This window comes from Myodes glareolus, chromosome 24, assembly GCF_982192425.1.
Source record: "Myodes glareolus chromosome 24, mMyoGla1.1, whole genome shotgun sequence".
Lineage (NCBI taxonomy): Eukaryota > Metazoa > Chordata > Mammalia > Rodentia > Cricetidae > Myodes > Myodes glareolus.
The window spans coordinates 2,786,896-2,812,212 of NC_142049.1; the positions used below are offsets into that span (position 1 = coordinate 2,786,896).

At 47.6% G+C, this 25,317-nt stretch overlaps 1 protein-coding gene and 1 pseudogene across 1 annotated transcript; one reads left to right on the forward strand and one right to left on the reverse strand.

Annotated features, from left to right (window-relative positions):
* Positions 1-3,384: 3,384 nt before the first annotated feature.
* On the reverse strand, positions 3,385-6,403 carry LOC148117941 (small nuclear ribonucleoprotein E pseudogene; annotated as a pseudogene).
* Positions 6,404-7,563: 1,160 nt separating this feature from the next.
* On the forward strand, positions 7,564-19,460 carry Aqp11 (aquaporin 11). The gene is made up of 3 exons (XM_048435111.3): positions 7,564-8,239; positions 16,570-16,686; positions 18,227-19,460. The coding sequence occupies exons 1-3, from the start codon at positions 7,621-7,623 to the stop codon at positions 18,304-18,306; spliced, it is 816 nt and encodes a 271-aa protein (XP_048291068.3). The 5' UTR covers positions 7,564-7,620; the 3' UTR covers positions 18,307-19,460.
* Positions 19,461-25,317: the final 5,857 nt, after the last annotated feature.

The window sequence follows — 25,317 nt, forward strand, 5'->3', positions numbered from 1 at the left end:
GTTTGGGCTTTTTTGAAGCAAGATCTTGTTATGTATCTCAGGTTGGCCTGGAGTTTGTTATGTAGACCAGGCTGACCTGGCAGCGTTCCTTTGGCCTCTGCCTCCTGAACGCTGGGGCTATAGTTTTGTATCACCACAACCAATTTATTAAGTATGTTTACACGGAAAACAACAACAAAAAGGGAAAACTTTGTGTGGCCACTGAAGGAATGAGTATAAGGTGCTGCCACCTTGTGGCAGAATGTGCCACACACACACAGAGTCCTGCCTAAGGTTGGCAGGCAGTTCAGCCCCAGGAGCCTGCCTCTCTGCCTTGTTTCTGCCGCCTTTCTAGCCTCAGCACCATTTTGTTTATCCAAACATAAAACAAAACAAATTGGTGTCAGCGGCATGAAAAGATAAGAGACCAAGAGGCGACAAAAATGCCGCCCTTCCCTTGTGTTTACTAAAGGTGACTACGCCTGCTGTCAAGTTGCTCTCTGAGGATTGAAATGTTATCTAAAAGTGTGTGTGTCTGTGTCAGAGCTGAAGGCTCAGAGGTAAGAGCACTGACTGCTCTTCCAGAGGTCAGTTCCCAGCAACCACATAGTAGCTCATAACCATCCGTAATGAGATCTGGTATGTGTATATATAATAAATAAATGTGTGTGTGTGTGTGTGTGTTCAAGTGCACTTGTGCCACAGACTGTGTGTGGAGGTTAAAGAACAATGTTTCAAGGCATTTCTCTCCTTTCTGTTCGTGGATTATGGGAATCTACCTGGGTCACCAGTTTACCAGTTTTCAGGCATTTACCTTGAAACTGAGCCATCTTGTGAACCTTGAGGATTTTTTTGTTTGTTTGTTTTAACAGGGACAATACTTATCTCGTGGGATTGTGTGGTTTTTGTTTTTTTTTTTCTGGTTTTCTTTTTAAATTGCTGTGGGTCCCACCCAGGGTCTTAAGCGTGTTGGGCGGATATTTTACCACTGAGCTGCACCCCGACCCTCATCATGTTGCTGCGAAGGTAAAAGACATGCGTGGTACGGGAAAATGGATAGCATGCAATGGATAGGACAAGGACTCCCTCCTTGGTCCTGTGCTGTCCCAGGACCAATGTGAACACCTCCCGCTGGACTTTGCTGTGGTTTCCAAGTGCTGAGGCTTGGTACCGTGTGTCAGTGCCTCCAGGTTCTGCTCATGCCCCGCTCCTGACCCTTCCATGTGCTCCCTGGTGGACCACCAGGACCCAGCTCTCTGACATCATTCCCCATGCTCTCCCTTGCTGCCCCTGCCAACCAACCTCCTCCCTTCAGCTCTCTCCGCCTGGGAGCTCCCTCAGGCCTCCACAGGTCCGTGCATCACATGTCCGGGCTTCTACAGATTTCGGTTCAATGCTTTATCTTCAAAGCCTTCGTAGTGTTCCACACAACCGTACAACAGCGCCAACACACAAACCCCAGTCAGTCCCCAGCTGCGACAGCAGTCAGCTTATAGAACAAAATGCAAGAGTCCTGCTTCCCTGAAGTCTTAGCAGTGTCTTTCCCCATCCCCAAGAGAACCCATCCTCCCTCCCCCACTTTTTCACTATTACTCTACAATTTTTTGTTTGTTTTTTGAGACAGGGTTTTAACACAGCGCCTTGGCAGCCCTTGAACTTGCAGGGATTGCCACAGCTACTGACTCTAGAGCGCTAGGGTTGCCCATGTGTGACACCAAGCTTGCCCTTTTGAGACTGACTTTCTGATCTCTTGTAAATTATAAAACAGCAAGGGTGACCTTAGTTGTCTCTCTAAAGGTAAGCAGTCTCAGCAATTGACATCACTGTGAAGGGGGTGTAGGTACTTTCCTGACTCTGAAATCAGGGAAATTGATTTAGCTGATGTAAAATATTCAATATCAAATAATTAACTAAAGCAGTGCTTATCATTTTGAGGTCAAATGACCTTTTCTTTTCTTTCTTTCCTTTTTTTTTTTTTTTTGTTTTTTGATTCAGGGTTTCTCTGTGGCTTTGGAGCCTGTCCTGGAACTCACTCTGTAGACCAGACTGGCCTCGAACTCACAGAGATCCGCCTGTCTCTGCCTCCCGAGTGCTGGGATTAAAGGCGTGCACCACCACCATCCAAGTAGAATTTATTAAATAATAGTAAATGCACAAGCTTCTTGTTAGTTGTGTTGGCTATGAATTGCCACGCAGTCTGGATTTCCCTTGGCAGCTGGCCACTGGGAAACAGGACTTCTTGTATTCCAGTTATTTAGTTACTTTTGAAACAGAGACTCATGTAGCCTGAGATGACCCTCAGCTTCTGATACTCTTGTTTCAAGTACTGGGATTACAGCGATATATCACCACACCTGTTATACTTGATATTAATTACTATCACTAACTGTCCAACGACACGTCAAACATCACAGCAATTGCATCCATAGCTATGCATATACATAAGTTATAGGATGGCTGCAGAGGGCTGAAGAGAGCCCCGTTCATCAGAGTTCGAAGAGGCCCTTGCTAGAGGTGGAGGTGGATACAGGCGGTGCCTGGAGGTGGTCACGTCAGAGACTACCAAACCCGGCTGGAGAGCAATAGAGTAACAGAGCTGAGCTGCCCAGGGGCAGAACTGTGAAGGCCAGGTATAGGACAAGGTCCAGACAGATGGACAGGCAGACAGACAACAGTGCAAGCGGGCTGCCTCGAGCAGAGGGTTCCAAGACGGGGTGAAACTCGAGACAGTAAGGAGTTCTGTGCCTGTCAGTCCCTGGACACACCCACATCCCCGCACAGTTGGATGGCAGGTTGATGGGGCCGTTGCCATAGCAACTTTAGGCGTCCTTTTTTTATAGGGTTCGAGGTATTCTACCTTCTGTCAGACTGGTATGCTTGATCAGTTCTAGAGCCTGGTTTTTCTGATATGGTTTATGTGCACTGTGTGCGTGTGTGAAGACATGCCACGTGTGTGCCGGTGCTCATGGAAAGCAGAAGAGGGTGTATGAACCCCTAGAACTGGAGTCACAGGCAGGATGAGCCCACTGGCCGTCTGAGCCAGCTCTCTGGTGGGGTTAATATGCCTGTGTGCTACTATGTTACCACTTTTCTTTAGAGCTGACATCTTTTAAGGATAATTGATTAGGCTGGCTGGTGATGGCGCACGCCCTTAATCCCAGCACTCAGGAGGCAGAGACAGGTGGATCTCTGTGAGTTTGAAGCCAGTCTGGTCTACACAACAGTTCCAGGTCAGCCAAAGTCACATAATAGAGAGACCCTGTCTCAAAAAAAAAAAAAATCAGAAAAATAATGATTGCTTAGGGGCCAGAAAGACGGTTCAGTAGTTAGGTGTACTTCCTGTTCTTGCTGAGGATGTGGGTTTAATTCCCAGCACCCACACAGAGGTTTACAGACATTCATAACTGCAGTTCTCGGGGATCCGACGCCTTGTTTGGCCTCCAGACACATGTAACGTACAAACACGCAGGCAAACATTCACATATATAAAATAAAAGTAAATATTTTATTTTTAAAAATTTTTTTCTTTCTTTTTCTTTTTTTTTTATTTTTGAGACAGGGTTTCTCTGTAGTTTTTGGTGCTTGTCCTGGAACTAGCTCTTGTAGACCAGGCTGGCCTCGAACTCACAGAGATCCACCTGCCTCTGCCTCCCGAGTGCTGGGATTAAAGGCGTGCACCACCACCTCCCGGCTGAAAGTAAATATTTTAAAGAAAGTATCAGTCTGTGTCTCACGGTGCTGGGCTGGTCGTTGTGCAGGAGATACGGAGATACAGAGCCATTTGCGCTCAAAGTGAACCCAAATGGAGCTTGTGAAATGCAGTCACCCAGGGCGAAGCACAGCCTGAAAGCCAGTCTCACACAATGTGGACTAACTCAGAGCAGGGCGCAGCCTTCTCTTGGAAGCCTATTTGGCTCCCATTTCTTAACTGAAACAATGTCCAAAGTCCATTTAATGACAAAGTATATGGTGATCTTTAATCCCTTACAAAGTCCAAAAGACAGATTTCCTATTTGGCTCTTCCTAGCAAAAGTGACTTCTTAGCACAGCAGGAAATGGGTACAATTCATAGAACTGATCCTCAAGGGGACTGGGAAAGGGTTACGCTCCCAGGGTTGGTTTTAAAGCGACCTGTTCCAACAGCAGCGGCCAAGAAATGCCTTTTACTTACCTACATTCTTTTGCTCAGGCAAAAGGAAAGAGAAAGGGCTTAATTTCTCTACATGGTTTGTATTTTGTGAAATAACTTTTTTTTTCTATTAGAGTCACAGAATCTTAGCATTAAAAGGGAATTTTCCTTTAAATTTGAGGCAATCCTCCTGCCTCGGCCACCAACATGATACGGTAACAGGTGTGGGCTAGAGTCTGGGAATTTTCATTAGGTTTAGTCCTAATTATTAGGTATAATAAACTGCGAGTCGAGATTGGGAAATAGAACTGAACTATGGAGAAGCTCACCTCGCCCCACCATCCCCAACCCCGCTTAGCCCTATGAACTGTGGATTTGTGGGTGATGGAGCCACATGGGACAAGACTGAGGTAGGCTGGTGTTTAGCCACGTGGAACCTCCTGACTAAGTCAGTCATGGCAACCTTGCCTCTGCTGGGAACATTGCTCAAGTGCAAGGTCAGAGGAGCCCCAGAAGTTATCTTCCGCTCCTCACTGTGGGCCGCCCAAGTCGGGGAGTTATCGGAGTGTGGTGTTGGCACGGACTCTTGGACTCAGGCTGTTAAAATAACAAGTTTCAATATCAAGACACCACTCACGAAGTACTTTTTGCTCCGTGCTAAGGAGTTTTCGTGATGTCTGAAACCAATCAGGGGTTCTGTTGTTAGCAGTGGAGGTGGGGAAGGAGATACAGCCCGAGGGCTCCTTTCCGGAGGTCTGCCTGCTTTGGCTGAGATTAAGGAGTGTGCTCAAACCCGGGCTTCTTCAAAGAGGAGAAGACTCTCAGGGTGAGCAGGTGTGAAGCGAGTTGGGAGTTCATAAAGAAGAGATTTTGTTTGCACATGGACAGCAGTAGAAAAGTACTCGGGGAAAGGACAGTAGGCAACCACGTGTGGGTGTGGACGTCTCAGGAAGACGTGTGGGCGTGGACGTCTCGGGAATTGTAGTTAAATGGCTGAGTCACGGCTGCGTGTTGACTGTAGAGGCTCTGGGATTCCAGGGCTCAAAATGTAAGGAAGGACTCCTTCCTTACATACACCCATCCTTTTTAATGGTTATAGAGTGGTTCGGGAGACAGCTTGGATAAGATTGCAATCTGGTGAGGTAAAACCCTGGGTCACAAAGGTTATGCAAGGGAGATAAGATATGTCTTTCACTAGGTGGAGTTTTCTCGTGAGATCACCAGGAAAGTGTAGGCTTACAGCTGGGAAAAGAGAAAGATTATATCAGCTTAGTCCTTAAGTATGGGACATCCGTATTTTATTTCTTTTTATTTTATTTGGGTTTTCGAGACAGGGTTTCTTTGTAGCTTTGGAGCCTGTCTTGGAACTAGATCTTATAGACCAGGCTGGCCTCGAACTCACAGGGATCCGCCTGCCTCTACCTCTTATGCGCTGGGATTAAGGCGTGCACCACCCACCGCCCGGCTTGGTGCATCCATATTTTAAAATTCTTCTTTTTTTTTTTTTGGTAACAAACACAATCTCACAGAATTTATTGTCACATGATAATAACATAAGGGCCACCAAAATAATATGAATAAATGTTTCAGACTGTGTTCCCATCAGAAGACATCCTTAAAAACACTGTAAGTTAGCAGGGCCATGGTGGCACACGCCTTTAATCCCAGCACTCGGGAGGCAGAGGCAGGTGGATCTCTGTGAGTTTGAGGCCAGCCTGGTCTACAGAGTGAGTTCCAGGACAGCCAGGACTACACAGTGAAACACTGTCTCAACAAAACAAAAACAAACAAAACCACTGTACTTCCTCTCATTTTCTCCTGTCCTCCACCATTTCTAGCTGGAAACACAGTGGAACAGAGTAGTATTTCCTTTGCGCATGATCCATCCAGTTGTTTCCTTGACTTGGTTTTAGAATGAATCTCGTCTGCGTCATTCAGCAAAGCCCATAGAACAACCCTCTACCTGAACATTCCCTTGCTCAGAGCCACCCTGGAGCCTGCGGTCTCCCGACATCACCTGAAGATGAGAATGGCTGGCTGGACCATCATCCTCGGCACCTTCTGGCCCTGGCTGCGGTGTACCCTGGTGGAAGAGACACAAAGGCCACAGGAGGACGAAGGTGGCCTCAGAAAGCAACTTTCAGAACTGTTTTAACATTCTTATTTGAAATATCCCCATAGGCTAACTTCACAACGGATGATAATTGTGATGGATATCTTGACTCTCAGTTGGTGCTGGACTTCCACTACAGGCTAGCACCTTTCCCAAGGCCCCTTAAACTCCCTTCTCTCCATCCTGCCTGGGAGTGACCCGGGAAGACGACCTCTCCAAGGTCCTGCTCCGGGTTTCCTTCCCACGCTGGATGCCAACACAAATAAGCAAAAAATGACTTCTAAGTATTTTAATATTTCACCATGAGGATCACAGAGGCATTAACTTGGAGGACTTCAGGCCTGAGAACCCCCACCACCACACCTCCCCGGCCCGCAGGCAAGATGCTTCAGCAGGGGAAGGTGCTTCCCGAGGACCCGATTTGGTCCCTGGTACCCACCTTGTGCAAGGAGAGCTAGAAAACCACTGCAGGTGGCTCTTGGACCACACAGGGGATGGGGTACATTGCCCCCATTAATGGATTTATATATAAATATAAAAACAAAAATAATAATTAATCAAATGCATAGGATAAAAATAAAAAACGAGAACCAACACTCAAAGTCTGGAAATAGCAGGGATAGATCAATAATAGTGTGAATATAATTAACAATCAATTGCACATGTGAAACGTGCAGTATATATACATACATATATATGTATATATACACACACGTTTATACATACATGTGGAATATATACATATGTGTATATATAAGTTTGCCATATATAATATGTTAATATATATTACATATACATGGTATGTATTGCACACTTACAAGAAAGTTTCGGGGTAGGTGAAGAAAGTCAAGGCTCCTACACCCTGTGGCACAGGTCAAATCTGGGTTCTCATGCCCACTCCCAGTTGATCACAGCTCCTGCCCGGAGGGACATCTCCTCGCTCCTCAACTTCGGTCTCTCTCTTAGTGGTGCTTACAGAGATGACCTTCGGGGCTGCGCGGAGTTCAGTTTCCGGAGTGCGCCAAGTTCAAGCTGGCGACCTCAGGCCGGGCGCCGCGCGAAGCGGGAGCTGCCACCGGTGGCGCGGGGGTCGCCTGGAGCCCTGAGCTAGGACGCCGCGCGCGTGCGCAGTGGTCTCGGGCTCTGCTGACCGTTGTCCCCCTCCGCCGCTGCCCAGGGACGGCTCCCCTGCTGCCTCCCCTGCCTCCTCCCCCTCCCCGGCTCGGGTCACAGCTCCACAGCGCAGCCGGGGAGGGGAGGAGCCCTCCAGCGCAGAACCGGGGCTCTAGGCTCGGCCCGCCCAGAGGGGCGTGGGAGGGCGGGGCGGCGGACTTCGGACTCCAGCCCCCACGCTCGGCTTTCCCTGCAGCCCTCCTCTCTCCCCGGCCGTCAGGGAGCCATGTCGGCGCTGCTGGGGCTCCGGCCCGAGGTGCAGGACACCTGCACCTCGCTGGGGCTGATGCTCTTGGTCGTGCTGCTCATGGGGCTGGCCCGCGTGATCGCCCGGAGACAGCGGCACAGGCCCACGGCCCACGCCTTCGTCCTGGAGTTTCTAGCCACCTTCCAGCTCTGCTGCTGCACCCACGAGCTCCAACTGCTGAGCGAGCAGGAACCCGCGCACCCCACCTGGACGCTGACCCTCATCTACTTCTTTTCCTTGGTGCACGGCCTGACCCTGGTGGGCACAGCTAGCAACCCGTGCGGCGTGATGATGCAGATGATTCTGGGGGGTATGTCCCCGGAGTCGGGGGCCGTGAGGTTGTTGGCTCAGCTGGTTAGCGCCCTGTGCAGCAGGTACTGCGTAAGCGCCCTGTGGAGCCTGAGTCTGACCAAGTACCACTTCAACGAGAGAAGCTTAGCTTGCAAGAATCCCATCCACACGGACATGTCCAAAGCGATCATCACAGAGGCCATCTGCTCCTTCATTTTCCACAGCGCTCTACTGCACTTCCAGGAGGTCCGAGCCAAGTTTAGCATCCACCTGCTGGCTGCACTCATCACCTTTCTGGCCTATGCAGGTTTGTCCTTCCCACAAAACACTAGGCTAGGCGGTACCGAACCCCCATGACCCGAGGTTCCAAGTTCTTTACCAATACATTTGAGCCCCCTACTCCGATGTGATGGAATACTTACTTGCACCCTTCCCCGGGCCCCTTATTATTATTCTGACCACCTTCCAGCAAGTGCCTAGCGGTTGACGCCAACATACAGATCGTCATTCAGTGTTGTTTTGAACACCCAGAGAAAGCAGACACTCCGGTGCCGAAACTAAGATGTCGTTAGATTACTGCCAAGGGCTTAGATAGCCTACGAGGGGCTGTTTTAATGTCAGAAAGGCGGCTTATCAGTTACGGCTCTCATGGCAAGCTGGTATAGATTGCTTTTGACACCCTTACTGAGAAATGATCCCAGCTAAAGTTCTTTCCAGCATGGTTGGTCAGGAGTTAAGAGTGGGGAGCAGAAGTTCTGTAGTGCCTTTCCTACTGGCCCTTGCCGTATTTCCCTTTGGAGAGCTACACGGGAATTTTTAAAGTAATCTAGCATGAAAGGTGTGTTTCAAAATTAAATTGTGTTCAAACATGCTCTTTAAAAACAAATAATTCTCAGCTAGGTGTGGTGGCGCATGCCTTTAATCCCAGCACTCAGGAGCCAGAGGCCAGAGGGTGATGGTAAATTCAAGGCCAGACCTTAGTAAATACTGAAATCCTGTCTACGGGAAACGAAACAAAAACCAGAAAAAAGATCTTCAGAAGTTCTATTTACTTATTTACCGGGACAAACCTCGGCTCTAGGAGAAATTCAAAAATTGTTTAATGATAAAAATGTGCCTTAGTGGGTCATTTAAAAGAACGAAATACTTTACTGGGATTTAGCAGAATTATAAAAATGTTTTAGAGGCATGAATACAATAAAGGAAACTTACAGTCTCTCTCCTCCCCATTGAAGGTGAAGCCGTGGGAAATGGAGCTCAGGGGTAAAGAGCTCTTCCTAGCATTCGTTAGGTTCTGGGTTCAGTCCCCCGTGTGGCAAACAAAATTCCTTTAAACTGGGGAAAGTATATACTTTAAGTGTGTGTTTGACTTCCTAGGGTAAAATGAAAGACTACACAATTTTCCCTTCTTTGAACCTAGTATTGTTTTTTAGCAGACACACATGAAAATCCATTGTGTGGGGTCACAGAAGAGGGCAGGTGCATATCTGAGGGGCCAGTGCGTCAGCTTCAGCTAAAGCAGAAACATTGCTATGCGTGAGCGGTATTAGCCACAGTCTTGTATTTGCCAGATAAAGCAGCAAAGAGCCGGGCAGGTGATTCATGCCTGTAATCCTAGTACTGGAGAGGTGGAGGCAGGAGGATTAAGGTCATCTTCTGCTACATGGTGGGTGTGAGGCCAGTCTCTAAAAACAAAATATTTTGAGATTTGTTTATAGTTATAAAAAAGAAAACCATTGGGGCGGTGGTGGCACACGCTTTGAATCCCAGCACCCGGGAGGCAGAGGCAGGTGGATCTCTGCGAGTTCGAGGCTAGCCTGGTCTACAAGAGCTAGTTCCAGGACAGGCTCTAAAACTACAGAGAAACCCTGTCTCAAAAAATAACAACAACAACAAAAAGAAAGCCATTCACGACCCCTGGCTCTCTCTCATTCTGCCTCATTCCCCCAGCCTCTGTTGACTGTTGTGGCGTTGGTGTTCTTCCTGAATTTTTATGTTTTTAGTACCAAGTTATGATTCCATAAATAGTATATATACTATTAACTGTTCCTGGACTCAGAATGTAGTTCAAAGAAAGAAAGCTGGCGTATGCACATGGCCCTGGTCTCACCCAAGGGGTAAAAGTGGCGTTCAAAAGAGAAGCAAAGTGACATTTGAAGTCATTCAAGTCAGCAGAGAAGGACTCTAGCATGCCGTTTCGAGGACTCTGAAACTCTGCCGGTTTCCTGAATGTGACTACTCACCCGGGGGGGGGTAAACCAATCATCAGAGGGTCTCAACAATCCGTGTTCAGATCACCGGCGGCGTCGTAAAAATATGCCCACCTGGTGCAGAGATCCGCCTCTCACAGCTCTGGGAAGGAGCTCGGCAGTGGCACAGGTTAAAGTTCTCCCCAGGTGATCCCATTACGAAACCGCGGTTGTGAACTTGGCCACCTCGGCAGCTAGCTCCGCATGCCTGTTTAGATGAAAGCTTCAGCACGGCAGGCAGCAGGCCCATTGCAGGTCCGCTCACCGCACTGCGCTGTAGCTGGTGGGCTACGGCATTGGACAGGGCTTGAGACTCCAGCGCTGGAACCAAACACACAGCCAGTTATAAAGCTACATCAATTCAGTCTATTACAGATGTGTTTTTTCCACTGTCTTTCTACCAATATAAGGGCGATAAGTCCCCCCAGGGTCCCTGATACAGACCACATCACTTTGCTAAAGATTTATGAGTCATCTTAGTTCTTACAATCATCCATGGATGAGCATGTCGTTATTATTCCCAGTGTGAGTAAAACAAGTGACAGCCAGCAGTGAAATGACTTCTTGCCGCGGGCTGCAGACCGGCTAGGCTGGAACCACCGAACCACAGCTCGCTCGGCTGGGCGGCTGAGCGTCGGGGTAGCGCTCAGGCCACTATCGCACTTCTCAGGAGTTACAAAGGCACGCACCATCACGTACGGCTTGGTTGTAAGAGGGAATGAAGTTCTGACATACGCCATGCGGACGAACGTGACATGAAGCCGAAGAAGCCAGGCACAAAAGGGTTAATACTCCGTGACTGAACTTCCGGGAAACACACAATACAGGCAAATTCCAAGAGCAAGGAAGTAAATAGAGGCGACCAGAACGGGGGACGAGGAAAGAACGGGTGGGGGTGCATGATTGAGTAGGTGCAGGCTTTATGTTTGGAACAATGAAACTCTTTTTGGAAAGATTGGATCCAGCGTGTTGGTTGAGGCCTGTAACCCCAGAAACCGGGGAAGCTAAGGCAAGAGGATGATAAATTGAGGTAAGCCCGGGCTACATAGTGAGTTCGAGGCCAGCCTAGGCTACACGAGATCCTATCAAAACAGGATGAAAAGGAGGGGCACTGGGAAAACTTCAAGGGCTGGAATACTGCTGGGAAAAGGCCGTGAATACCAAGAACAGCAGATGGCAGGCTTTATGACGTGTGTGTGTGTGTGTGTGTGTGTGTGTGTGTGAATTTAACATTTTTAATTATTAAATGATTCTGTTGCCAATGAATCCTTAAACCCTGGGTTAAACAGGCTTCTAATGTTAAGGTCTTACAGAGACATGACTTTGCCCCTATGCAGTGTGAAACCCCAGGAGGAGAGTATGGAACAGACTTGAGGTCCTTTTATCCAGAGTGGGTGGCCCCAGAGAAGCCACCTTGGAAACGGCCACACTGAAGCTTATCACCACTCTCCAGATGTCGTCACTGTGCTACAGAGAATGGACTAGTGCCTTGGACTAGCTGAACGTCTGGTGCAGATCTGAGCACCGAGCTGCAGGCTCCTAGTGTTGTGTGTTCGTGGCTCAGTACCCCTTTCACGTGTGAGCAGAGGCCTCTTGTCATTACTGTGTACTTTGGAGCCACCTTGCCGGCCCCCACCTGTGCTTCCTGAACAGCTGGGGTCCCAGGCATGCAACGCCAGGCCCGGTACTGCTGAGCTGTAAGCTACTGAAGGAAATGGAGAAATGCATTCACTTTCCGTGCATAATGAGGTATTTTAAAGCGTTAAGCGTGTACATTGTCTTTATTGTTGCAGTTTCTAGAATTTTAAACTACACGCTGTCTATGACATAATGCCTGTGTCCCCCTACACAATAAGCTATGAGGGGAGCTCAGACATGCTCTCCAGATCTGTAGCTAGGACTCAGCCGATTGTCACCGCACAAGCAAGCAGTCAGACTTTCTAACTTCTCCCCACCCCTCCCTGGAGAAACTGCAGTATTTTTACTTGATTCACCATCACTTCCTCTGGGTTTTTAGCATCCCTCCAGCCACGACTGCAGGTGAAATTATTTGTCCAACGAAAAAGAAACTTAAGAGCTTAAATATACCTTCATTTAAAACAGAAACTAAATAAAATGAATACAATCACCAATTTCCAAATGAAAATTAAGTTTCTGGACGGGTGAGATGGTTCAGCGGGTAAAGATGCTTGCCACCAAGCCTTTCCGCCTGAGTCTGACCCCTGGGGCCCACGTGGTGGGAGGAAGATCACTTTGAAAGTTGTCCTCTGACCACCACATAAATGCTGAGGTACCCAGGCGCATCCCCTCACCAGATAAACACAAACAAACCAAAAACTAGTTTAAACAAAGGTCCCAAACTTTTCACGACACCAGTCTAATTTTGTAGTTAAGAGGCCAGGTTGAGTTGGACTGTGTGCCCTTAGATATTTAAGATGGGTGCTACCACCTCAGTGGGTACGAGGAATTGCATTTCAAACCCACAGCTTGTTCCTGGCATAAAGCAAACAAGGAAATGTGGCTTTTGTCCTTACTCCTCTACCCCGCCATTTCCCACGGGTCTCCTGTATAGTGTGACCATCTCTGCAGGATTGCTAATCCCGAGTTCACATTTCCTTTAGCCAGCAGTGCGGCAGGAAGACAGCCCAGCACAGCCACCAGAGCCTGAGGAGAAATTCCCTCCCAGCTAGAATCACCTGAGGCAGGGCAGGACTCCCCGTGGCCCCGCCCCCCCAGGCTTCTCAGGAAGAACTGGACTGAGCTGGCACCAAAGGCGGGCAGCACCTCAGCTTTACTTTTAAGATCCAAATTTTTAAGTTTTACTTAATCTTTACTTTCTTGTGCATGACATCATTCGAGAAAGCCACAGGGTGAATAAACCACCAAGTGCCACCTAGCAGGACAGTCCCCCGAGGAACCCTCACCTGTGCTAAGATTGTGCCCTGTCCTTTTTATAAACCAGAAAAAAGAAAAAACCCTCAACTTTGCTTCATCCTAACCTTCATTTATTTATTGAGCATATAGGTAATCATTAACAAAACTGAATCTGATGATTGTGTTCACGTGAACATAAAAGCACATATCTCTGTATTCTTTTTCATGTGGTTGTTTAGTGTTTATCTTGGAGATTTATGTTTGTAAAAAATCCTCTAGTTTCTTCAGAATAGTGCATTTATTCCAAATACGTTTGTCTGTCTAAACCACCTTCCTGGGGATTTGATTTCCCCAGTTCTTTGCTATAAACGAACATATGTCTTCTCGTCTGTGAATATCAGTGTTACTCTCGAACAGAAGTTCCTATCTGGGGCTGTCTGGTGATGCCTGAGGTTTTGTGAAGTTGGGAAGGGGTGGGCTACCAGCATCTAGTGGAAACATGTCACTAAATGTCCTACAGGACACGGGACAGCCCCTAACAATCAAGGATTATATAGTAAAACAGCAAAATGCCCTGCTTGGGCTTCTTTTACCACAGAAGCCAAAACTAATGTGGAGTACCTGCTTTAGTTACAGCTGTTGGTATGTAATAATTGTTATTTCTCATGGTTCTTTGTTCTTTCTATCCAGTTGCTTAATGGTCTCTGTGTGTATGTGTGTTGGGGTGCATACCTGAAGGACCTAGGTGTGGAGGTGCATATGTGAAGGACCCAGGTGTGGGGTGCGTATGTGAAGGACCCAGGTGTGGGGTGTGTATGTAAAGGACCCAGGTGTGGGGTGTGTATGTAAAGGACCCAGGTGTGGGGTGCGTATGTAAAGGACCCAGGTGTGGGGTGCGTATGTGAAGGACCCAGGTGTGGGGTGCGTATGTGAAGGACCCAGGTGTGGGGTGTGTATGTAAAGGACCCAGGTGTGGGGTGCGTATGTGAAGGACCTAGGTGTGGGGGTGCATATGTGAAGGACCCAGGTGTGGGGTGTGTATGTGAAGGACCCAGGTGTGGGGTGCGTATGTGAAGGACCCAGGTGATGCTGTTGTTGAGTAGACGCTTTCATTTTGGGGCAAGATGGGCAAACCTGAGATCACTCGTGCAGCTGCTGCTGTTTTGGCAGTAGTGGGGTCAAACGCCAAGAAGGCTTGCTCACATCTGGCCACGGGTGCTTGTCACCTGGGGCACCTTGGTTCCCTCCACGGAGCCTCTCGTCCTCCAGCAGCCCAGACCACTGACAGGTGCAGAGCGTTGTTCCAAGAAAGCAAAGAAGTGGGGGTCCAGACAACACAGCGACTCAGAATTCTGCATCCAGAACTCGGCATGACCTCTGCTGCACTTTGTGAGTTCAAATCACAGAGCCGACCCCTATCTGAGGGACGCCATGGTCCTAGTCGCAGTTCCCACAGGCCCTGCGAGGGGTCAAGCTTCAGTTTCAAGACGTAAGAGATTTCCTGATGTTGGACCTAACAGTCTTCATAGGCCGTGGCCCGCGGTACTGAAGCAAACAAGTTGTCAGGTCAACAGCTCGTGCATTTCTGATGACAAATGTTTTTAAAAGCTGCAGGGCACTCGTATGATCATAAGCCATGACTTTACAAAGATCTGGAAGTCTTTACACTTCTGCCCATGACGTTTAGTACAAAGGAACCCAATTTACTCTTTGTTTCTGTGGAAACTGTAAAGAGCAGCTGCCAATCAAACAATCCTCTTGAACGCTTAGGGTCCCCAGATGTCATTAGGTCTAACATTACAGGGTGGCTGTTGAAGAATGATTCTGATGTCCTCAGATGACTCCCGTTATAGCTGCTGAGGCACCAGAAGGCACAAGTGGCCTTTGTGCTGTCAGACTGGTTGGTGAATTTAGTCAGTAGCTTCCTCTCAACAGCGCCCGTCCTTGGTCTGGGAAATCTCAGTTGTGAGTCCCAGGAAAGGCTCCCAATTCCCAGCTCCACTTCACCCCACTCCATCCAGACAGTGAACATGCTACAGAGGCCTATGTCTGTGTCACAGTCCATGTGTGTGAAGAAGCGTCCACTTGGAAGGACAGAGATGTCACTGTCTTGGGGCACAGGTACTAGCAAACACACCGCTACGGTTCTGCCAAGCAGTGTTGGTCAGTTATCCAGCCTTCCTTCCCTTGTTGGCTGTGTGATCGGAACCAGAAACCCAGGCTACATAGAGCTGGGACCTGAGTCTACTCCACTGATATCGACGAATCAATCCCACACCAGTTATGTTTTAAGGGGTTATTTATTTTGGGGGGTAAAACTTACATACACCATAAACTGTCAGGAAGGGAGCCTAGTCGCAGGAGCCGGGAGCAGGAGCCAGGAGCAAGCACCGGAACCAAGAGCCGGAACCAAGAGGGCCTGATCCCGAACTGCTTCTCTTTTTAAAAGAGAAATATACCACGCCCCAGTGGGCTGGTATTTCAGCAGCTATTGGCTGACGGAGCGGAAGTCGCTCCCCGCTGCACTGTGGGCTCGTATTTCAGCGACTATTGGTTGAGGCAGCGGAAGTTACTCCCACAACACACTGATGGACTGTGTGCTTTCTAACCAGTCCATGTATGTGCATGAAGCCAGAGGATGCTGAGTATGTGTGTGTGTCCCTGTCCATGTGCATGAAGAAGCCAGAGGGTGCTGAGTGCATTCCCATCACCTTGCACCTTTTCCTTGAGCCAGGGTCTCTGACTACATCTGCAGTGGGACGGCTGCCACCACATCCAGGATCCACCTGTCAGCACATGCAGCACCTACCTGTATGGGGACTCGAACTCAGGTCTCCCTTCATACTCCTGTAGCAAGCACTCTGGCCCTCATTTCTTAATCTTTATAACTGCTTTCTGTCTTTGAGTTCTGCCATTCGGTACCCTAAGCACTCTGCTGATGGGAAAACATGGATCCACTAGGAATGCTTTGGTCTATTTTACTTTCCGTTTTTCATGTAAAGGCACATGTGTGCTCAAGAGGGGCTGCGCCGTTTCCTCCATACACAGGCACGCGTGTGCTCAGTGTGTGCTCAGTGTGTGCTCAGGAGGGGCTGCGCCGTTTCCTCCATACACAGGCACGCGTGTGCTCAGGAGGGGCTGCGCCGTTTCCTCCATACACAGGCACGCGTGTGCTCAGGAGGGACTGTGCCGTTTCCTCCATACAGAGGCACGCGTGTGCTCAGGAGGGGCTGTGCCGTTTCCTCCATACACAGGCACGCGTGTGCTCAGGAGGGGCTGTGCCGTTTCCTCCATACACAGGCACGCGTGTGCTCAGGAGGGACTGTGCCGTTTCCTCCATACAGAGGCACGCGTGTGCTCAGGAGGGGCTGTGCCGTTTCCTCCATACACAGGCACGCGTGTGCTCAGGAGGGGCTGTGCCGTTTCCTCCATACACAGGCACGCGTGTGCTCAGGAGGGGCTGTGCTGTTTGCTGTCTAACCACAGTCCCATCTCACCTCTGTTGCGCTCACAGGAGGGAGCCTCACCGGAGCGCTGTTTAACCCGGCGCTGGCCCTGTCTATGCACTTCCCCTGCTTTGAGGAATCCTTCAACCAGTTCTTCGTAGTCTACTGGATTGCCCCTTCTCTGGGTAAGCATATTTAATCGATTAATTATGTGTGTGGGTATTTTGCATGCGTGAGTGTGCGCTGTTTGTGTGCCTAGTGCCCCTGGATCTCCTGAAACTGGAGTTATCAGATGGTGTGAGCTGCCATGTGGGTGCTGGGGATTTTTGTTTGTTTTTTGTTTTTTGGAGACAAGGTTTCTCTGTAGCTTTGGTGTCTGTCCTGGAACTAGTTCTTGTAAACCAGGCTGGCCTCGAACTCAAACCACCACCCGGCTAAACCAATTGCTTTGAAGAGCAAACAGTGCTCTTAACTGCCAAGCCATCTTTCCAGCCTCCAAGGTTAAATATGTTAAAATATCGTATCTCAAAATATGACAATATATGAGCCAGGAATGGTGACACATGCCTTTAATCCCAGCACTCAGGAGGCAGAGGCAGGAGGATCTCTTTAAGTTAGAACGTTTGAGGCTAACCTGGGCTAAAAAGCAAGTTCCAGGACAGCCAGGGATGTTACACAGAGGAAACAAAACAAAACCACACAAGAATGTTATATTATCAATTTCTGAAGCCAGAGAAGAGACAAAAAGTAAAACTTAGTGTGCTAGAAAAGCATTTTTATTTTATGCTGTGTCCTTGGAAGCTGCGTGTCCCATCTGTGTTACTGCAGTCTAGATCAGGACGGGGACGTGGCCCACGAAGTGTGTACTTAGCAGGCTCGAGGCTCTACCCATCGCGTCATTAAAAACTTCTTTTAAAGATGAATCTAGTAATGTAGCTAGAAAGATAATATGTATTTTATATATTGCCAGTGTTTATGTTACCAGCATTTCTTCCTTTTACTTAGTCATCAGCTAAATAAAATAGGCAAAACACCTATACAATAAAAGTAATTTATAAAAATTTAAAAAAGATTGAAGATTTAGGGTTGGAGACGTTACTCAGTGGTCACAGCTTGTCTAGTGTATGCAAAGCCTGGATTTACACAACATTGCAAAAATAACAAACATTACTAATTTTTACTAATATACATTATTAATATGCAAGTAATCTTTAAAACTATATTTAAAGACTGAAGTACTGGTTTGGGGTATTTGCTTGGGACACATCTGTAAAACCGCAATGGTGGGGCCCGTGAAGCAAGAGCAAGAGCCTCACATACACGTCCGGACACTCTGGGTGAAATCCCAAGAGAGCTATCCAGGTATTTCCTACCTTGGAGTCCCACCTACTCTCCAGAGATTTTTCTTTTCTTTAATCTATGTTTGCTCTACTTTAAAACAACAAAAACACCAAATGCTGTGAGCTCCTGCCTCCCGAGCCGCCTTTGAGGCACGGAGAAAACCCTGCCACTTGGCAGGGGAACAAATGATTTAAGCGCAGGGTTTCTCACCGCGCCTGGAGTGAAGCGGAAGTAAAGCTTCTACCACGGCTTTGGCGGCTTCGGCGTCGTAACCCCCGGTGCGCACCATGGTTGCCAACAGAAGAGAAACGCGAGCCGCAGTCTTAACTTGTCCCCACACAGTCATGACCGCCCTCCCTACAGACTTTGGGTTTTGTCTTCCAGGTGTGCTGCTGATGATCCTGACGTTCAGTTTTTTCCTTCCGTGGCTGCACAACAACCAAACAACGAACAAAAGGGAGTAACGACTCCCAAAGACTCAAACTCAGTCACCGGACCGTCAAGGGGGTCTGACCCATGTGACCCCCTCTCAAACTCTGGCCGCACTGGACTCGCTGCTGTCTCAACGTCCTTTGTGGATGGCGTCTTAATGTTTTCACGACCTGCACTTAAAATTACTGTGAAAATGAGGTGGCCTGCCTTTCCCAGCTAAGTAAGACCTGTTCTTCTGAGTGATGTATTAAATGCTGCTAGAAAAGGCTCATTCATTAATCCTCTATAAATCCCAGGTGATTACTCACTGTGATAAAAAAAAAAAAAGTGAATAGAAAGTTAAGTGGGGAAGGAGGAGGACCACTGGCTGTGCAGGACCAAAGAAATTCTGTATTGTCCCTCTGAATGACCTGGGCTAAGCTCAAGCGTCACAGTCGGGGAGCTAGAGGAGGTGCTTTTCGGCCATATCTTAGCGACACCATCAGTAACAGCATCTCTTAATAGAAGAGTTGGTTTGACACCAGGTCTCACTTGTGGGCTGACTGGCCTGAAGCTTCCTGTCTGGACCAGGCTGGCCTCAAACCTGCAGTGATTCTTTCGCCTCTGCCTCCCAAAGGGGATTACAGAGGTGTGTCATCACAATCAGGCTTTGTTTTATTTTTGTTTGGGGGTATGGGCTCACATGATGTAGCCCAGGTTGGCCTTGAACTCACCACCCCCTTGAGTGCTGGGATTATAGATTTATACTACCGCAACTGCCTCAGGTTTCCTAGCTTTTAAATATATTCTAGGCCCAAAACGATTTCTCTTAAGTAGACAGTTTCAGCTAATTGTCTTAATACAAAGAATATGGTAAAACACCCCACAGCTGGGATTTGATCTCTTCGCTTTTCAATTGCACTTGGCAGCTCCCTGGAGATACAGGTGGGTTCTTGCTCTGTGGCTTTATTTCTGTAATGACACACTGGCGTGCTCAAATGACATTCCAGCGACAAACTGTGGGCAATGAGCTGTTCACCCAGTTTACATGCTCAGGAGCTAAGACTAGAGGTGCGCTTTGTGCCCCCACCCCTGTCGAGGCAAATGTAACTCTACACAGACTTCTCAGCAACAAAAACTCCTTCCAGTCAGCAGTGACTGGAGGAAAAGATTCTCAATATTAAAATCTTTTTATGAAATTTAGAAACTCAGTATTTTCTCTTTCTTCTTTTTGTGTATGTGCATCTGAGTGCATGCATGTGTATGCACATATATGTGCAGGTACCCCAGGAGGCCAGAAGAGGATCTCCTGGAGCTGGAGTTACAGGTGGTTGTCAGCTGCTGTGTGGTTGTCGGGAATTGAACTCAGGACCTCTGGAAGAACAACCAACCTAAGCCATCTCTCCAGCCCCAGCAAGTGCTCTTAACTGATGAGTCATTTCTTCAGGCCTTTAGCGTTTCTTCATTGAAAGCCTTATTACGAAGTCCAAAATTTTATTTAAATTTTTATCTCGTGTAAAATGTGTAAGCACACGCTAAGGCATGTGTTCGGAGAGCGGAGCCCATCGCCACGCTCTCCATGGGTCTCCACTTCCACGTACTTAGGCTCCTTCCATCTTCCCTGAGGTCTGGTGATGGAACTCAGGTTGCCAGGTCTGTGCTGTGATGCCTTCACACCCCACACCCTCCCACACACACCCTGGGCCATCTTGCTGGCCTTGAAATCTAATTATGGAAATTCCAGGCCATACACATTCCTTGACCACATTATTGGTTTTATGGTGTGTGTGTGTGTGTGTGTGTGTGTGTGTGTGTGACACCTGCTTGAGTAATAATGGGCATTCAGCTGGTAAGTTGCCCAGTAACAGCACTGTGTGGTGGCCTCCAGACAGTGGCTGGGGCAGTGCGTTACTAAGTCCAACATGGAAGCAGTCAGGTAGATAAGAAGCGTCATCATACACCAGTATGTATCATAATAGCACTTTAAATGAGAACTTTCAAAATTGTGACAGGCAACTACACGCATACACTCTCAAAGTCCTTCTCCAGGGACAGACACACTTCCTCCAGAAGTGTGCGCCCCTAAACCTGCCTCCGAGTAAAGTTTTTTAGAGAAAAAAGTATCTTAACAAGGACTCGGGGCCGACACGATCGGTAACTGCAGCGTCGAGGAAGCCGATGGCCTTTCACTGGGGCAGCTGCGAGGGCACGTTCTGTCAGGCCTGGCCCGCATCAGGCCACTTTCACACAGATTTTTACAGAAAAACTCATAGTTCTGGCTTCTCTTCCAATTTGAGGCCTGCATGCCATCCTGGCAACACTACCAAACAATGACCGTTCCCCTTAAAACCACCTTGCCTTCAAAACTGACGCTGAGTTTCCTTTAGTTTCAATAACATGCATGTTCCATGGCTTGACAGAAACGAAGGGGTTGCTACTCTGGAAACGCCCGACCTCTGAACTGAATATCGAGTCTGCTGTTTGTCCTGCATTCTTCCTGGTGCCACTTCCTGCCCAATGGGCCTTGAAGTGGAACTTCCTGTCCTCACGACTGCTTGAGTTGACAGTGTTTTTACTCTGGGAAAGGTTTAGGAGGTGCGGCTTCTGGGGAAGTGTGTCACTGGGGGCGGGCTTCTAGAGCCCTGCGCCTGCTCTGTCATGTATTTGCGGCTGGAGAAAAATTCCATCAGCTTCCTGCTCCTGCACCACGATGGACTCTCATCCCCCTGAAACCATTAAGCCCAAATAAACAACTCTTTCCTTCATAAAGTAAGAAGTTTACGTTGCGTCTGTGTGACTACGTCGTGTGTGTGCAGGTGCCTGTGGAGCCAGAAGGAAGCCGTCGGATCCCCTGGAGCTAGAAGCCCAGGCAGTTCTGAGCTCGGGTCCTCTGGCAGAGCAGCATGTGCCCCGAACCACTGGTCTCTCCCACTCCCACCAAGATCCTAGTTCCTGCCTCCTTGTGGAACTGTCTTGGTAACTGAAACCCACAGAAGGATCCTCCCAACGTCTTGGCCACTGAGCTCCTTGGTTGTCTCTCCTTTTGATAGTGTGCCCTTTGTTCGACCTGAGTTCCACTTTAGCTACAGGCTTGGCATTATCAGTAAACAAAATCTAAGGGCTCAAATTCTTCTAACTTCCAGTTCTAACCCCTCTTTGCTCCCTCACTCCGGTGTCTCATCTCCAGTGATCTCTAGTACTATACTCTACTTATGGGCAATCCTGTCACTAAAATGCCTGTTATGTCCTTAGCGCCCTTCCCCGTCTGTCATACTAACACATGCTAACAACTTAGTCAAATGAAACTGTGCTTACTCTATGTGCAACAAAACACAACATCAACTCATTTTCCTACCCACCCATCCATACGCACAGCTGAACTTTTTTGTGGGGGGACTGAGTGATGCTGAGGATGAAGCCAGGCTGTGCGCACGCCAGGTAAGTGCTCCGGCGCCAAGCCATATCCTCAGCTCTCCGACAGCGCCTTTCCTGCTACATCTGGGTGGATGTATCACTAGGATCTTATCAGTTTTATGAAAATGGCTGCAGCTTCATGTCGAGCAGCTTAGCTCTCGGCACCACGGTGTACTTAGACCATGTATTCGGAAGGATTATTCGTCCTAATTCATTGCTCCTGTTCACATGATCCACACAAGCACTGCCCTCTCCTCACCTGGCGTTCTGGAAACCAGAAACCAGTGCATTATAGCTGCTTACAGAGCAAAAGCAGGGACCAGCTGTTGCTATTTAAAAAACCACAGACTCCAGGATACTTAACTGTTTAGTTTCTCAGATGTGTTCTAATCGTGGGTGCGTTAAAAGTTAGTTGGCGTCTCTCCTGGAAGTCAGTATCAGGGCTGGGATGCAGCTCAGCTGGAGGTGTCTGCCTAACACCAAGGGCCCTGAGTCGGACGCCTAGAACCATATTAAGATTCGGCCGCAGGAGGTAGAGGCGGGAGGACAAAAAGTCCAAGATCATTCTAAGCTACGTGGCAAACTGGAGCCCACTCTGGGCACCACAAACTACTGCATCGAAGTAAATAAACAAATGAGGCCAGGACTAACCTTGCCGATCGTGGACAGCTAGAACTACATTCCAGGCACTGCTGTGAGCAGCACTTTATGTACACCAATCTCTAACACAACCTTAAAAACTCCAGGCACGACCAGTTACCCTGTAACTGTATTTCCATTTAGCTCCCTTATCATCTATCCCTCAGGCTACTTCGCTTTAAAAGATGGGGTCTTCTTACATTGTCCAGACTAGCCTCAAACTCCTGATCCTCCCCTCTCTACCTTCCAAGTGCTGGGGTTACATGCATGTACCACCATACCTAGCCTGACTTCTCATTTGAAATTATGAAATCCAACTAGACACTAGGTTATGTGTGTTTTTGTACGTATATGTATGTTTGTGCACCAAGTGTATACAGTACCTCTGAAGGCCACAAGAGGGTGCTGGATGCCCTAGAAGAGCAGCCATTCACTTAGGTAAGACATGTTTCTGAATGCACGTTTTTGTTTGTTTTAATGACAGACTTGAAAACAGAACTGCTAGCCCTACTTTTTTAAGACATTTCAATGAGTCAGACTTGGAATAAGAGAAGAGTGTCTACAAGATCATGGAAGCAGGATAATTTGGGTACAAAAAATTAGGCTCAAAAATGAAAAAATAAAGCTAAAATAGAATCGGTAAGTGTTGGTCTGCTCATAATTACAAGTTATTTTTCTTTCATTTTTGAAACAGAGTCTCAATATGTAGCTCCAACCTGGCCTTGAACTCACAGAGATCCACCTGCCTCTGCCTCCTGAGGCAAGCTGAGCTTCATTTTTAAGTAGCTGTTTCCCTCAAGGTTACGGACATAACTGTCTAGCCTCAGAGAATGACACATCAGTCTTTGAAAGCATCATCCCTCCTTTGCAGGTGACAAAGTCTAGACGTCCATTCAAGTAGAGCAGACGCCTTGTCCCCTGCAGTAGCAGGCCAACCACAGTACATCTAACAGAATCTCCTGAAACTTGTTCCCTTAGAACAGTGGTTCTCAACCTTTCTAATGCTGTGATCCTTTCAAACAGTTCCTCATGCTGTGGTGACCCCAACCATAAATGTTTTTTTGTTGCTACTTCATAACTAATTTTGCTAGTTATGAATCACAATGTAATTATCTGTGTTTTCCTTTTGGGGGGGGGCAGAGAGGTTCGAGACCCAGTTTCTCTGTAGCTTTGGAGCCTGTCCTGAAACTAGCTCTTGCAGACCAGACTAGCCTCAAACTCAGAGATCCGCCTGCCTCTGCCTCCCAAGTGCTGGGATTTAAGGCGTGAGCCACCACTGCCTGGCAATATCTGTGTTTTCTGATGGTCTTAGGTTACCCTGTGAAAGGGATGCCACCCACATGTTGAGAGAACCACTTCATTTGGAAGATACTCAATGAGATTTCTACAGTCAACTCATGAGAAAGTCTTGGCCCTCTACTGAAGAAAGAGCACACTTCTAGGATAAATTATGATGCATTTCGACTGAGAGCAGAAAACTTTGTAGACAGGAGTTTGCACTCAGTGCTGGCTGCTGATAGGTACTAAGGCGGCACCGTGTTTTGGAAAATAGGCTTAAAAACCACAATTCAATATCCACATAACCGTAAGGGGTCCTCTCTGGACTCAGCTCCTCCTCTCTACTGTGGGTGCTGAAAGGATGACCATGATCTCACAGATAAGTCACTAATCACACACCTCAAAAAACAGGCCTCTGCCAGGGTGGACTGGGCAGGGCAAACAGACAGGGCCTCAGAGTTGTCCTAGCCATGTCTGCTTTGCATTTAAAAAAAAAAAGGTGCCACTGGTAAGAAAATGATCACACATATGCAGATCACACATAAAGACAGATTCAGACAAAGAAATAAACCTCCAAATGGGTCGGTGTGTTTTAAAAAATGTAGACAGTCTTGGGAGAGAGAGAGGAAAAAAGGAGCATAGACAGTTGTAAAAAAGACAGCCATAGGGGGCTGGAGAGATGGCTCAGTGGTTAAGAGCATCGCCTGCTCTTCCAAAGGTCCCGAGTTCAATTCCCAGCAACCACATGGTGGCTCTCAACCATCTGAAATGAGGCCTGATGCCCTCTTCTGGCCTGCAGGGATATACAAAGACAGAATATTGTATACATAATAAAAATAAAAAAAAAAGACAGCCATAGATCAAAGGAGTAAAGATAATAAAATTAAATAGTAAAGAAAAATAAGCCACATAAATATGGAAAATACAAAGTCTGGATTATGTATATATTATTCTGTTTTCTTTGAATTTTTTGACTGCAGAGAGTTATTTGATTCTGGGGGCTGTTAAGCTAAACCAATATAAAGATATCTTGACTTCAAAATTTAGGTATAAAGACATGTTGCTTTGGGAAAGAGGTTCTGCTTTTGTTTTCACAGATGAAAACCAGTGGATTTCTTCCAGACGATTGTGGTTTGATGGATCAAGACTCACCCCACCCCCTGAAAGGTCTCCGTGAACCCTAAAAATACTTCACCCAACAAACATCAGGATGTTACACTGTGTATTTCTGCTCTTGTTTAAGGTATTATGTTTATACAGCTCATTTAAAAATGTACTGCATAATTAAAACGTACAGATCAAGAGTCATCTATAATTATCACACTTGTAGTCATGTTAGTTAGGTTTTCTATATATACAGAGATGTATTTCAGTTAGATAATCTTCAACACTTCAAAGACCTACGGAACATGGCATTTAAAAGATTTTAGAACTTAGACTTTTCTCCACAGTGAGACATGCCTGCTCCTGGCAGCACTACTTTGGAGAGGTTGATGGGCAATGAAGAAATTCATTATGGAATTTGCCTTCAATGTGACAAGGCTAGCCATTTGGGCAAGAAACTGCTCGTCTGGACTACTTGATGAAACAGACATGCAGGGCAGGACCCACAGAGAAATAACTGATGAATTTGTCTAAAAAGGTGAGACAGTACTTCAGGGTTCCTGCTTCACCAAAGAAACTGCCAAAAAGTCTGCTGGATACCATGGGCCTATGGGCTGAGGATGGATGTC

What these genes read in the sequence shown, in the direction of transcription:
- Aqp11 (XM_048435111.3), top strand. Translation starts at nt 7,621, where the DNA reads ATGTCGGCGCTGCTGGGGCTCCGGCCCGAGGTGCAGGACACCTGCACC. An exon ending in CACCTTTCTGGCCTATGCAG is followed by an intron (nt 8,240 to 16,569) that starts GTTTGTCCTTCC and finishes TTGCGCTCACAG; the next exon opens with GAGGGAGCCTCACCGGAGCG. An exon ending in CTGGATTGCCCCTTCTCTGG is followed by an intron (nt 16,687 to 18,226) that starts GTAAGCATATTT and finishes TTTGTCTTCCAG; the next exon opens with GTGTGCTGCTGATGATCCTG.